The 13414-nt window shown below is 33.7% G+C and overlaps 1 protein-coding gene across 2 annotated transcripts; it reads right to left on the minus strand.

Moving 5' to 3' along the window:
* Window positions 1–8973: 8973 nt before the first annotated feature.
* On the minus strand, window positions 8974–12165 carry LOC107763448 (uncharacterized). Of its 2 annotated transcripts, XM_075246412.1 has the most exons (4): window positions 12027–12165; window positions 11829–11936; window positions 10143–11156; window positions 8974–9824 (listed from the first exon to the last, which is right to left on the minus strand). In XM_075246412.1, exons 3-4 carry the CDS (start codon window positions 11136–11138, stop codon window positions 9285–9287), a joined length of 1536 nt encoding a protein of 511 aa, XP_075102513.1. In that variant the 5' UTR covers window positions 11139–11156; window positions 11829–11936; window positions 12027–12165; the 3' UTR covers window positions 8974–9284. The 2 variants fall into 2 exon arrangements, with proteins under 2 accessions (XP_075102513.1, XP_075102514.1); XM_075246413.1 differs by lacking the exon at window positions 12027–12165 and having other exon boundaries at window positions 11829–12014.
* Between the last annotated feature and the right edge of the window lie 1249 nt (window positions 12166–13414).

Genomic DNA, 13414 nt, shown 5'->3' on the forward strand with positions numbered 1-13414 from the left:
GTGAAAAGGTCTTGCTACAAACCCGCATGTTTGTTTGGATCTTTTTTCGCTTTGTCTTGTTCTATCTTCCTCATTTTCTTTTCTATTTCTTTTATTGTTCATATTTGATGAGAACTACTAAAAATCTCTAATTGTTTTACAAAATTTTAATTTTTTCTGTTTACATGTTGACTTGATTTAACGGGTTGAGTTCAAAATAATTTATCAAATTATTGGGTCAAAATGGGCACAACAGTGTGACTTAACAGTCAAAATGCAATCCAAATCCAATCATACAAAATCAAATTTGGAAATTGAAAATGATGTGAACTTTGGAAGAACTTAAGCAGAGAAATTTAAGAAAAAATATATTAATTTTCACTTCTTCATTTTCAAAAGAAATAGTAACTAAATAAAAGAGGAGGGGGGATAGGTCATGTTGGGAAGGTTAAGTTATAACCCGCTATTCGACTCATTTTGAACCTTCTATTTTTATCTAAGCAAAGTTTGGGCAAAGATTTAAGCTATATACTCATAAAGTTTAAAGATTTTTCACACTATCAGCCTAGTTTAACCTATTATAATAGGTTGATTACTATTTTTATCATGCTATCAAATAATTATGAAAATTTAGCTTTAGTTACTTTATAAGTAATTGAATAAAACTTTTATCCCGTTAGTGCATAAAACTTAAACTAATACTATAGGTGAAAAGCTGATCATTTAACTCCACTAAAGTAGAACGGAAGATCAAATAGTCTTCCCTTAATACAAAGTTTTATTTCTTCTACATTCTCAATATAGTTTCAAATAGGGATTGCAAACGGACGGGTCAGATCGGATATAGACGGGTCAAGTAGTTTAAATTACCATTTTTATCATGCTATCAAATAATTATGAAATATTTAGCATCATTTAGCTCCACTAAAGTAGAACGGAGGGTCAAATAGTCTTCCCTTAATATAAAGCTTTATTTCTTCTACATTCTCAATATAGTTTCAAATAGGGGTGGCAAACTGGCGGGTCAGATTGGATATGGGCGGGTTGAAAAGGGTAATGCAAAAGAGGATAAATTATCTGACCCGACTCATAAAGGTTAACCGGCAGATAATATGAATATTCATATTATCCATGACTTCTTGAATATGATCACTTTTGAAAGCATTCCTAGTCTCTCAAGCTTGAGGAACCCCCAAATTTGAGGCTTTACAAATGTTTTCGTTCCTATACACTATTTGAAACTTATTTATCAAAATTGTTCTAATTTTGTATATTATCCGCCATAAACAAGAATTACTTACAAATTATATACATTCTACCTTAAAAGGCTCGCAATCCATTATTAGTGCCTTCAATCAAGGGATTTAGTTACACCCTTTTTATTTTTCTTCTCCTCTCTCCCCTCTATATTCAATTATGAAAACGGCCTAGTTACATAAATAGAACATAATTATTATATATTGCCCATGCAAGGATAAATAAATCCAAAAACCCAGAGATTAGTAAGGCCTCTTTTGCAAACAAATATCGATCGTTAAACTTGTAAAAAATTTAGGATCTAATTCAATTTGATTGAAAACAAAGGCTATAACATCAAAATAGTTTCACATACATACTATTGAACAGAAAAGGCATGTCTCGTCAATTAAAGATTGTTCTAAATTTGATTAATCGGGTGCAGATCTGCCGATCACCATCAAAAAGGGAATATTATGTTCATATATTGACAGAATACACTAATTCGCATAAGTTTAAATGTCTTCAACAAACGACTGTCAATATGGGAATAAGATGAACCATCAATTTAGTCAATAATTTTATCAGAAATAACGGGCATTGTCACACATGAACATAGTATAAACGAGGCATAGTAAGCATAGTAAGAAGGTAATACTCTAAAAGCAGGCGACGGAAAACCTACATCGAATGTTGCTGCTGAACAAAATTTAGTATCTCCTCGGACTTCAGAGTTGATAAAATCAACTGAGAAAAGAACAATATATGGTACATCAAAATATAAATTAAAAATAAATTTCGTACAAATTTAATACAAATTTGAATATCTACAACAACATACATAGTATTCATACAACTAATTATATATTATACAACTTATCTACAACTTTCATACATTATTTCTACCCAATTAAATACAACTGCAATATCATACAAGTTAAAAATAATTTTTATATGAATTTTATACAATATGTCTTTTGTATATATTTGGTATCTGATTTGTATATATTTTGTCCGTGGTGTGTGCTTTTTCCTCTCTAAAATTCCAATCAAAACTTACTCTCTTAATACAATTTTGATACATATCAATAACTTTATGTAAAAAGACAGTATTGATAACTTAAATACAAATTTTATACAACGATTCATACATTATATAATTATTTTTCAATTTTCATACAATATTCAAATAAAAAATATATATATAACTACAACAGAATACAATTATAATACAACTTTACTACAATTTCGTAAGTATATTGTATGTCATGTGTTCTTCTTCTTCTTCTTCGAGTTTCAATCTGAAATTCAGCCAAAATCAAGTCTAATCTTCACCAAAACAACCTCAAAATTGAGATATAAACTCCAAATAATATTCTCAATTGTTTGTAATAACACACATTCCAAACAAATAACGGTTTTTAAAAACCCAAATTCGATTTCAAAGCTTTTTATTGACTGTCAATGGTGGAGAGTCAAACACCTTCAAAATTTATTGATTGACAATTTCAATTTGAACACCAATTGTGCAACATGAAAGGAAATTGCTAAGTTAAAACGATTGAAATCCATTGATGAATTCCATTAAAACTCTATACAATAAGAAAGCATAAAAACAGTGAACATCAAATGAAGAAAAAATGGGGGAAAAAAACAGATAAGGAGAGTAGATAGACGGAGAGAGAGAGAGAGAGAGAGAGAGAGAGAGAGAGAGAGAGAGAGAGAGAGAGAGAGTGGGCAAGTATAAAGGGATAAGTAAATAACTGATATTTCTTATTCAATTCCTAATATAAAGGGATACTCATTTAAAACTTATTTGTATATAATTGGTAAATTATATATGACCATGTAATTAATTTAAAACTTAAGTAGGGAGGGTAATAAAGTTTCAAATAGTGTATAGGAACGTAAAAATCCTTAAGTTAAACTCATTAGTTATCCATTGATTATCCATTTTCTAAGTAGATAATATGGTTCTTATTCATATTTGACCCGTTTTTAAAAAATTTATTATCCAACCCATTTTCTAATGGATAATATGGGTGAATAACTTTTTTCTTTTAACCATTTTATCACCACTACCTGTGTATGTCACTTGAAATCTGCATCTTTCTTTAATGGCAGAATACATCGACAACTCTTTAAATTTATCCACACTTTTTACTTCGATACTCTATCTTAAGTCTGTTCCATTTGAACACTTCAATAACATCTCAAATGTGTCATTTAAACACAATGTGCTGACATGGCAAAGCAAGTGTTTCTCACATTTCTGTCGCGCGTGAAAATCATCCAAAAAGCATACTCCACATACTTCTTGCCTGAAAATTTTCCGTTGAACTTTTCTTTTTCATTTTTCAGATCTGTGGCCCCATATCTTCACCTTCTTCCTCAAACTCCTTCAATATTTTCACACCCAAACGCCGACCAATCCAACCAAACTATCTATTGAAATTGTGGCCAACAAGTTTTTTCAAAACAAAATCAGCAAATCCAGATTGAAAATTAACATCAAGATTTCTCTTTGTAATTTTGAACAAAAGCAAAAGAACTGGGTTAAGATTATCGGGTGTGAATTTTCATTCAACCTTTACAAAAGGTGATTTTGAGCAGCCATTCAAGAACTTTCCTGTCTGAGATTATCATCGATGGTAAGAACATGGACTTCTTTAGAATTCATAGGTGCGCACAAATTCAAATTCCTCCATCTTCACTTCCCTCGACCTCCGTGAAACTTTGTTCCTTGCCATGTCTTCCAATCACAAGTTTCCTTTTGAACTTGAAAAACAAACTCAACCTAAAAATATGTTTTGGAAGAACAAGTGGGAAAACAGAATTCTTTCAAGTTTTTGCAACACACAGTAAAAGTCATAATAATTTCTTTGCTATTTTCAGAAAACTGCCATTAGGACAAGTTTTAAAGAATTAATATAGCAAAAACGGGTGGGATGGGGGAGAAGAAGCAGCAGCATGGGGAGGGGAGGGGAGGGATAGGATTTGTCGGAGAAGAATTGTATCGAGGAGGGGAGAGGGTTTTCTGCTATTTTTGTTTTCTTTTTTAATTACAATTGTCATTTATTAAGAAAGTTACACGTGTCAGTCATTTATTTGTTCATTTGACACGTACAAGCGTGTGAATGGCACACATCTTTGTATTTTGGTTGCCTATCAATTTTGTGTCTAAATGACACATTTAAGATGTGGTTGGAGTGTTCAAATGGGACAGACTTAAAATGGAGTGTCTAAGTGAAAAGTGTGGACAAGTTTAAGAGGTTGTCGATATATTCTGCCTTCTTTAATCATAGATATCTATGGCTAAAGCATGATGCAGGACTTATAGCATGTTTGGCCAAATCGGAGAAATCAACTTATTTTGAGAAGTGCTTTTGAAAAAAGAACTTTTGGAGAAAAACAGTTTATGTTTGGCTAATCACTTGAAAAGCACTTTTGAGCAATAATTTGTGTTTGGCCACTTTTCAGAAAGTGCTTTTAAGTATCAAATTACGAATAAAGACATGAATAGATTTACTTAATAGTTAATATTAAAAGTAAATAAATAATATTTAAAAATTTGTTATGATAGGCAATAATTAAATCTTTTTATTTTATTTAAGTAAAATATAAAAATAAAATTTAAAAGTACTTATTTCTTTTAATATAAGTTAAATATATTAAAAATCATTCAACAAATATAAAAGCATTCACCCCTAAAGTCACTATATATTAGAAAGTTATCCTAAAAATAATAAGAAATATTTATACATTAATATCCTAAGTATTATGTTTAACAGTTATTTTGGTATATACTATATTTTGTTAAGGGTATTTTTGGTAAGAAGAAAAGTCAAAACTGCTTCTGCTTCTGCTTTTGGGAAGAAGCTACTTTTTCTGCTTCTTAGAAATTGTTTTTGCTTCTTCCCAAAAGCACTTTTTTCCACCAAAAAAGCTTGGCCAAACATCAAGTTAGGGGGAAAAAGTACTTTTGAGAAAGAAAAAAAAAAAGTAATTTTGACCTCTTGAGAAGCTTGGTCAAACAGGCTATTAATCTGGGAAGATGCAATCAAGAGTTTTTATTCCTGACGTACTTAAGCTAAGTCATGTACTTATGAATTATTATTTTTAGAAATTACTTAGTATTTTCCTATGTATCAGAAAAATAGAAAAAAAATAGACATTGTATCTATTAGGGGTGTCAACGGGTATTTAAAAATCGACTAAACCGACCGAACCGTACCATACCGAACCGATTTTTAGTTTTTTTCAATAAAACCGTAGGTTTTATATAAATCTATCATCGTACCGATAATTAGGTTAGGCTTTTTAATTTTATGAAAATAAAATGAAAAAATATCGAACCGTACCAAATAAATTTACATGTGGAAAATATATTTATATATTAAGTTTAAAAATAATAATGCATTAAATTTTTCTTTCGAATTGGAATTATGAATATGGCTACAAGCAAACAAGTAATTAAAATCAAAATCCTAATTCCCAAGCCTATTTTGCTACTCCTACTGAAACTAAATTATTTCCAGCATATTCACTAGCAAGACACAAAGTATTTTAGCGATTATGAGTAGCAAACTATAATGTATTGAACATGTTTCCTTTCGTATGATTTAGATTTATCTTTTTGAATATTTAATCTTCTATAGACTTTATTTTTGAGTCCCAACTTGGTTAATATCTTTCTACTCGTGTAATTTATCTTTTCTTTGTATTTGCTTAGTTTCTTTTATGTTGTTGTAGAGTAGTTGATGGATCTATACCCTAGCCATCTTTCATATTTTCTTAATTTATGATGAATTTCAAGACCATACACTGCAGCTAATGCTACTAACATCCGTATGGACGTAATTCTTGTAACTGGAGAGTATGTATCAAAGTAGTCTAGACCTTCTCGTTGTCTATACCCTTTGACTATGAGTCTTGCCTTGAATTTATCAATAGTGCCATCATCTTTGATTTTTCTCTTAAAAATCCATTTAGAACCCAAAGGTTTATTTCCAGGAGGAAGATCAACCAATTCCCATGTATGGTTGTTCAATATGGATTCTATTTCACTATTGACTGCCTCTTTCCAAAACAATAATTCCGAAGAAATCATAACTTCTTTAAATGTTTGAGGCTCATTCTCCAATAAGAAAGTCACAAAATCTGGTCCAAATGAAGTAGACGTTCTTTGACGTTTACTACGTCTTGGATCCTCCTGATTACATGTACTTTCTTTTGTTTCTTCCCGATGTCGTTTAGATCCTTCACCAAACGACTCACATTCCTTTTTATACGGATATATATTTTCAAAAAACTCAGCATTATCTGATTCTATAACCGTATTATTATGAATGTCGGGATTTTCTGATTTATGAACTAGAAATCAATATGCTTTACTATTTGTCGCATATCCTATGAAAACACAATCAACGGTTTTCGGTCCTATCTTTACCCTTTTGGGTTTAGGAACTTGCACTTTTACCAAACACCCTCACACTTTAAAATAATTCAAGTTGGGCTTCCTTCCTTTCCATTTTTCATATGGAATGGATTGTGTTTTGCTATGGGGCACTCGATTTAATATTCGATTAGCCGTAAGAATGGCTTCCCCCATAAGTTCTGTGGCAAACCAGAACTTATCAACAACGCATTCATCATCTCCTTTAATGTGCGATTCTTTCTTTCCGCAATCCCATTAGATTGGGGCGTATAAGGGGCTGTTGTTTGATGAATAATTCCATATTCTAAACATATTTCTTCAAAAGGAGAGTCATATTCACCACCCCTATCACTTCTTATCATTTTTACTTTCTTGTTAAGTTGCATTTCAACTTTATTTTTGTATTGCCTTAATGCGTCTATTGCTTCATCTTTACTATTCAGTAAGTAAACATAGCAATATCGAGTACCATCGTCAATAAAAGTTATGAAATACTTCTTTCCACCGCGAGATGGTATTGACTTCATGTCACAAATATCTGTGTGAATTAAGTCTAAAGGATTTGAATTCCTTTCAACTGACTTATAAGGATGTTTAACATACTTACATTCCACACATATTTGACATTTTGATTTTTCGCTTTCAGTCGTCATTTTTTCTGTTAAAAAAAATGACACAAACAAACGTTTAATACACGTTTTCAAACAGGAGTAAAAATCACGTAGATTTTAATCTCCAACAAATTGCCACAAAGGCTTTACTCTCCAAAACGGGAGTACACAAAACCACAAAGGTTTTAGTTTGCAGAATAATAAGAATAACACAAATACAGAAATAAATATTAAATTCCTTAAGATTGTTAGTCCCGCCAATATTGCTGTATTTGTAAATAATAATTCTGCAAAATATAAGTTATCGTAATGAAACAATAAATAATTCGAGCCCACTGAATTCACAGTGTTTCCTTAAGGAATTTAATCCCCTCCTAGTACCCAAGGTAATGGATTATTTCCTCCCAGGATAGAACGAATCACACACTGGTGTAGCGGTACTTCAAACCCCAGTGTTTAAGCGAACACAAAGTTCGGTAGCAAATCACACTTACAGTTGCTTTGTTTGAAGTTAAAAACAATGCAGAACGAGGGAGTAGAAACTCAGAAAATCGTATGGAAATGCTGAGAGGAAGGAGTGCAATCAATGAATCCGTAGCCGTAGCCGTAGCCGTAGCCGTAGCCGGAGCCGAGCCGAGCGAGCGACGACGACGGCGCGAGGCTTGCTTTCTTCTTAACTCTTTAAGAGCTACAAGAAGAGCAATTATATATATACCCACCAAAAATCTTTTCCTCTTCTAATATGGGACAATGTCTCATTGTCAAGAGGGGAAAACTTAAAATTTTACTCAAAAATTTTATTTTCCCTCCATTTCCCATTCACCCTCATTTTAAGACTATTTCATCTTAAAACAAAAACCTCAACAGACATATATTGTAATATAATACTAATGGGGACACAGTTAAATAACTGACCTCCAACAATTGTTCAGTCCTTTTCTTTAAAGCCTCAAAAGATGCTTCCTTGTGAATAAGTTTTAAGATGCAGATTAGGTGCGACTGCAGATTCTCGAGACGATGTTGGGTCCGTTGTGCATTGAGGAATAGTAGATACACATCCTACTGGATAGAAAGGGCAGTTAACAAGCTTCATTGGACATACAGTAATACAATGCCTGTCCATTTCGCGCCTCATAAGCGTTTCCAGGCATTTCTGCTCACATTGAAGTATTTTAAAAGGACAAGTCGAGTCGTGCTGTTTCAGCTGAGCTGCACTAAATCGCGCGTTACATCCCTCATTTTCACAGTTCAATTCCCTGAAACTGCACGAGGCGATATGTTCAGAGAGCTCTTCTTCAGATTTAAACTTCATATTGCAGTGATAAGTGTTCTTGAAGTCGATATTTCTGATCAACGTTTGCGCCACTGCTATCCGCCTTCCCATCAACCAAAAACCGTTTACTTCCATTTCTTGCACGAAATCGTCTATCCTTTCCTCTCTCCTCTCGCTTAGTAGCCACGCTGATTTTCAGTGGCTATTTTTGAGACGAAACATAGATATATAACTTTAGCCATTTTGTTACAAGAATGCCACTTTGACAATATATCCAATTCTGACTAGGTTAGATATTTAGTGAAACTTATTTCGGCCCGGTGCACTAAGCTCCCGCTATGCACGGGGTCCGGGGAAGGGCCAGATCACAAGGGTCTATTGTACACAGTCTTACCTTTCATTTTTGCAAGAGGCTGTTTCCACGATGCCAATCAATATCAATGAAAAACATAAATCTGTCTAAATTACAAGCAAGCGAAAACTTGCTAGTTATCAACTATTTATACAAGAAAATGTTTATATCTGTCAATAAATAACACTTAAAAAGGCCTAAAAGATGACAAAGTCATAAGGCTATCGTACGAATATTCAGTGGCTACACATGTATTCACTTTTAATATGTGACTTTTTTGGCTCTTTTCCTTTTCCAAAACAATGCTTCTCTTAAATCTTCCTTAGCCAGGTGCCAATTTATTGTTTATCACTGCCTGAGATTCATTTGTTCCGCGAAGTCCTTAGTTTTGGCGAATCACTCTTTTTTGTCTTCAGAAGCTGTTAAGACCTGATGCTTCTCGGGCGATTTGGGAGTCTCTTCACTTTTGGATGACTCCAATTTGTGCGCTGAAGTTGTGAAATCCTGATGTTCTTTGGATGTGCTCAGAGAGACTTCACTTTTTTCAGGTGATTTCGAGACCTTATTTTCTGTTAGAGGTCCCGGGCTCCTATTTTTAACTGCATTCTCACAGTGTTCATTAGTTGATGAATCCGTTTTAACTGTCGGTTCCACAACATTCTCTGGTTTGTCAGGTGACACTATTTTGTTGTCTGAAGCTGTGGAATCATTCTGACTCTTCGATATGTCAGAAGACCGCTCTTCATTATGAGACAAGTCCATTGAACAATCTTTCTTGGTAGATAGATCAGTGTTGTCCTCTTTTTCGTCGTTCAACTCATTGCCCTCTGCATCTTCCTCAACTTCTAAGGGTCCAAGCTTTGCATCAATACTCTTGATCGCAACAGTTAGTGATCTTGCATCACGAGCAGTTGCCAGCCGTCCAGGTGATGATGCCTGTTTTTGAAGAAAAGAAGATACTGTCAAACCTCTCTATAACAGTCTCGTTTGTTCCAGAATGTTTTGGTTGTTATAACGAAGTGCTGTTATAGAGAACACATATTATAACATAGCATATAAATTAGTTCCAAAAGAAACTTGGCTTTTATAGTGAATGGTTGTTATCTAGCGATCTTGTTATAAAGAGGTCTGACAACCACGTCAAGAGCTATACATTTCCTATGCGTCGTTGAAGATTTAAGTTCCAAAGATAAGCAGCAGTAAAATATTACTATATCCAGAGAAAGACAATAGGGGCACCATTAAATAACTGACCTCCAACAACTGTTCAGTCCTTTTTTTCAAAGCCTCAAAAGATGCTTCCTTGTGAATAAGTTTTAAGATGCAAATTAAGTGCGACTGCAGATTCTCGAGACGATGTTGGTCCGTTGTGCATTGAGGAATAGTAGATACACATCCTACTGGATAGAAAGGGCAGTTAACAAGCTTCATTGGACATACAGTAATACAATGCCTGTCCATTTCGCGCCTCATAAGCGTTTCCGGGCATTTCTGCTCACATTGAAGTATTTTAAAAGGACAAGTCGAGTCGTGCTGTTTCAGCTGAGCTGCACTAAATCGCGCGTTACATCCCTCATTTTCACAGTTCAATTCCCTGAAACTGCACGAGGCGATATGTTCAGAGAGCTCTTCTTCAGATTTAAACTTCATATTGCAGTGATAAGTGTTCTTGAAGTCGATATTTCTGATCAACGTTTGCGCCACTGCTATCCGCCTTCCCATCAACCAAAAGCCGTTTACTTCCATTTCTTGCACGAAATCGTCTATCCTTTCCTCTCTCCTCTCGCTTAGTAGCCACGCTGATACTCTGCTGAAAAAGTTCCTCTTAGACTGTGCAAAATCATCAATAAAATCTGATATAATATCATGAGGATTATCCGACAATACTTCAGTAACCGCATCACCTTCTAAGACAACAGACTCAGCGACAAACATCTCGCTTCTCTGAACAAGATAGTCCACCATTTCTCTTCTAATATTAACAGCAACAGAAGCTGGGCTATTCAATAGACCGCCAGTCGTGTTGTCAATACAGGCAGAGGCTAATCCTGGAAGGAATTCGTCTGCTACCTTTTGAACCATTTCCGCATCAAATAGATCACAGCAGAAGAGGTGACTATCCTCTTTCACTTCCTCAATTTCTGCTGGTTTAATTTCCTCCACTTCCTCTAATTTCACATCTTTAAGTGCTGCTATTTTGATTTTCTCTTCATCTATAGGGCGATCCATGTTAAAAGAAGCTTCGGACATGTTCAATGAGACAATAAACTGCACTATCGATAACATATTATGATTAGTACCACAGACACTGATAATGTATATAAGAGAAACACCCTTAAAACAAAAATAAGAATCCAAAAGCATGACATAGTGATCTCGGCTGGCGAAATGGATATTAACCATCAGCAAATATAGACGGATGCAGTCATATTCACTGGGTTCAACTGAATCAGTATTTTTGAGACGAAACATAGATATATAACTATATGAAACACTCCTAAAATTTCAACAAATATTAGATTCTGAACCATAATTTCAAACGCATCAAATTTAAATCCTGGATCGGCCTCAGATTCCAAACTAGTGATACCATTTATATGAGAGTTCTCTTTAACAAGAGAATCCGACAGCACGCCATCAAAATTTTGCAAGCAATCACAAACTGAACATATTAAAATCACGCCATTAAATCGAAACATATAACATGTATTCTAGAACATACAGGAAGGAGGAAATGATCTCCCGTGTCCACTTACAATTTGAATAAAAGAAAATGTCCCCACAAAAGATATGTTGTGTTATTTTGACATATATCATGTGTTATTTTTTATTGATCTCCTATAAAAAATGTCATATAGCTAAAATAACATTTGTAATGGAGTACAATATTGCTCAATAGGAAGTGACAATCACACAGAGAGAAAGGAACAAAGAGATCACCTCTAGCCTCTTGTTTGTAAGATTGGATCGGACGTGAAAATCTTGGAATCCATTAAATCGGTGTCAATTCAGATTCCAAAAACGAGCTCAAATTACTTTCATGAAAAGCTAAAATGCAAACAGAAAGGCATTAAAAATGTGAAGTAAGGACAACAAATTTTGTTGGAAAAAAAACATAGATAGTAAAAGATTGAATACCTCGAAATCTTGTGGATCGCCTGTTTTTTATTGTTTCAGTTGGCTATAACCGTTAAGGTGAAAAGTAGAGACAATTTTGTTCCGGGCCTCAAGTTTCTTAAGAGTTACTATTTCCTACACATTTGAAAGGATATGGTTAAACTACTTTTTTTTTTTTTTTACGAAAAAGGGTCAAAAATACTCCTAATTAACGTTAAGAGCATTTATAAACCAAAAGGTTAACGGAGTGCGTTGGTGAGCCATATTCAATTCATTAGGGACATTTTTAGCCCTTTTCTTTTCCGTTTTGTTTATGGGAAACAGCGATGGGCAGTTCGGTTTGAATTATGAAAACTTCAATTTGGTTTTATAAATTCAAACCAAATAAGCTCGGTTTGGTTTGGGTATTTAGAGTTTGGTTTCGATTAATCAGTTTGATTATTTGAATTTTCAATTTGATGAGTTGGGTTTCTTCTTCTTACAATGAAAAGAAAAAAAGAATCTTTAAATAAATTATTCATGTCATATTGCTTTAATAATTCCTCATTCCTACCGCATCATCTGGATATTTAGTTATTGTAAGTACAAATGCAAATTTGTAATATAATACACTACAAGAAACAGTCTTTTCCGAGGGAAGAAATCAATAGAAAACTGTCGGTAATGGGTAATTGCACCCTCAATTTGTCATATTTTTTAAACCTTCATTTTCGGTTAATACTATACCATTCTTTTTGCGCAAATAATAAGAGATTGCATGTTAATTAATTCTTCAAAAATGTATTCTGTTACTTTTATTGATAATATATAACCAAAAGTCTCGGACTCTAACCTCTATGTTTGGTGTGATGCCTCTCTAAATATGCAAATATGATTCCCAAGTAATAAAAGAGGCAATAGTAACTTAAATGGAAAATCATAAACATAAAATAAAGACAATGCTAGCATATTACAACAATATAATATTGTTTGTTTGAAAGCATAGAACACCAAGTACTGTGAAATAAAGAACCCATGAATTACTAAACGAAGAACGGTACAATGCAACAAGAATAATCCCAAACAAGTTGAGATCGGCTACATAAATCTTCACTAATCCATTTAAGCTCAACTCATATCATATCGTACCAAATAAAATAAACCCTAAGAACGCTACAGTGCAAGCATCATAAATAAAATGCCCTCTGAAACACCTACTACTTTTTTATTACCAAAAAACAAAAGGCAGAGAATTAAGGATAGTGAACTAATTAAGTGCCATGAAAATGGCACTTAATTAATTAACAAGACCTAGTGCAAAAGCACTTTCTTTGCCAGCCAATGCAGTCCCCGCCGGTGAAACCTTCGCCACGGCACACCTCAGCGCAGTTATGGTCACCTAGGCAAGGCCCTTTGTACTTATGGCTTTG

The sequence above is a fragment of the Nicotiana tabacum genome, chromosome 23 (genome assembly GCF_000715075.1).
Source record: "Nicotiana tabacum cultivar K326 chromosome 23, ASM71507v2, whole genome shotgun sequence".
NCBI lineage: Eukaryota > Viridiplantae > Streptophyta > Magnoliopsida > Solanales > Solanaceae > Nicotiana > Nicotiana tabacum.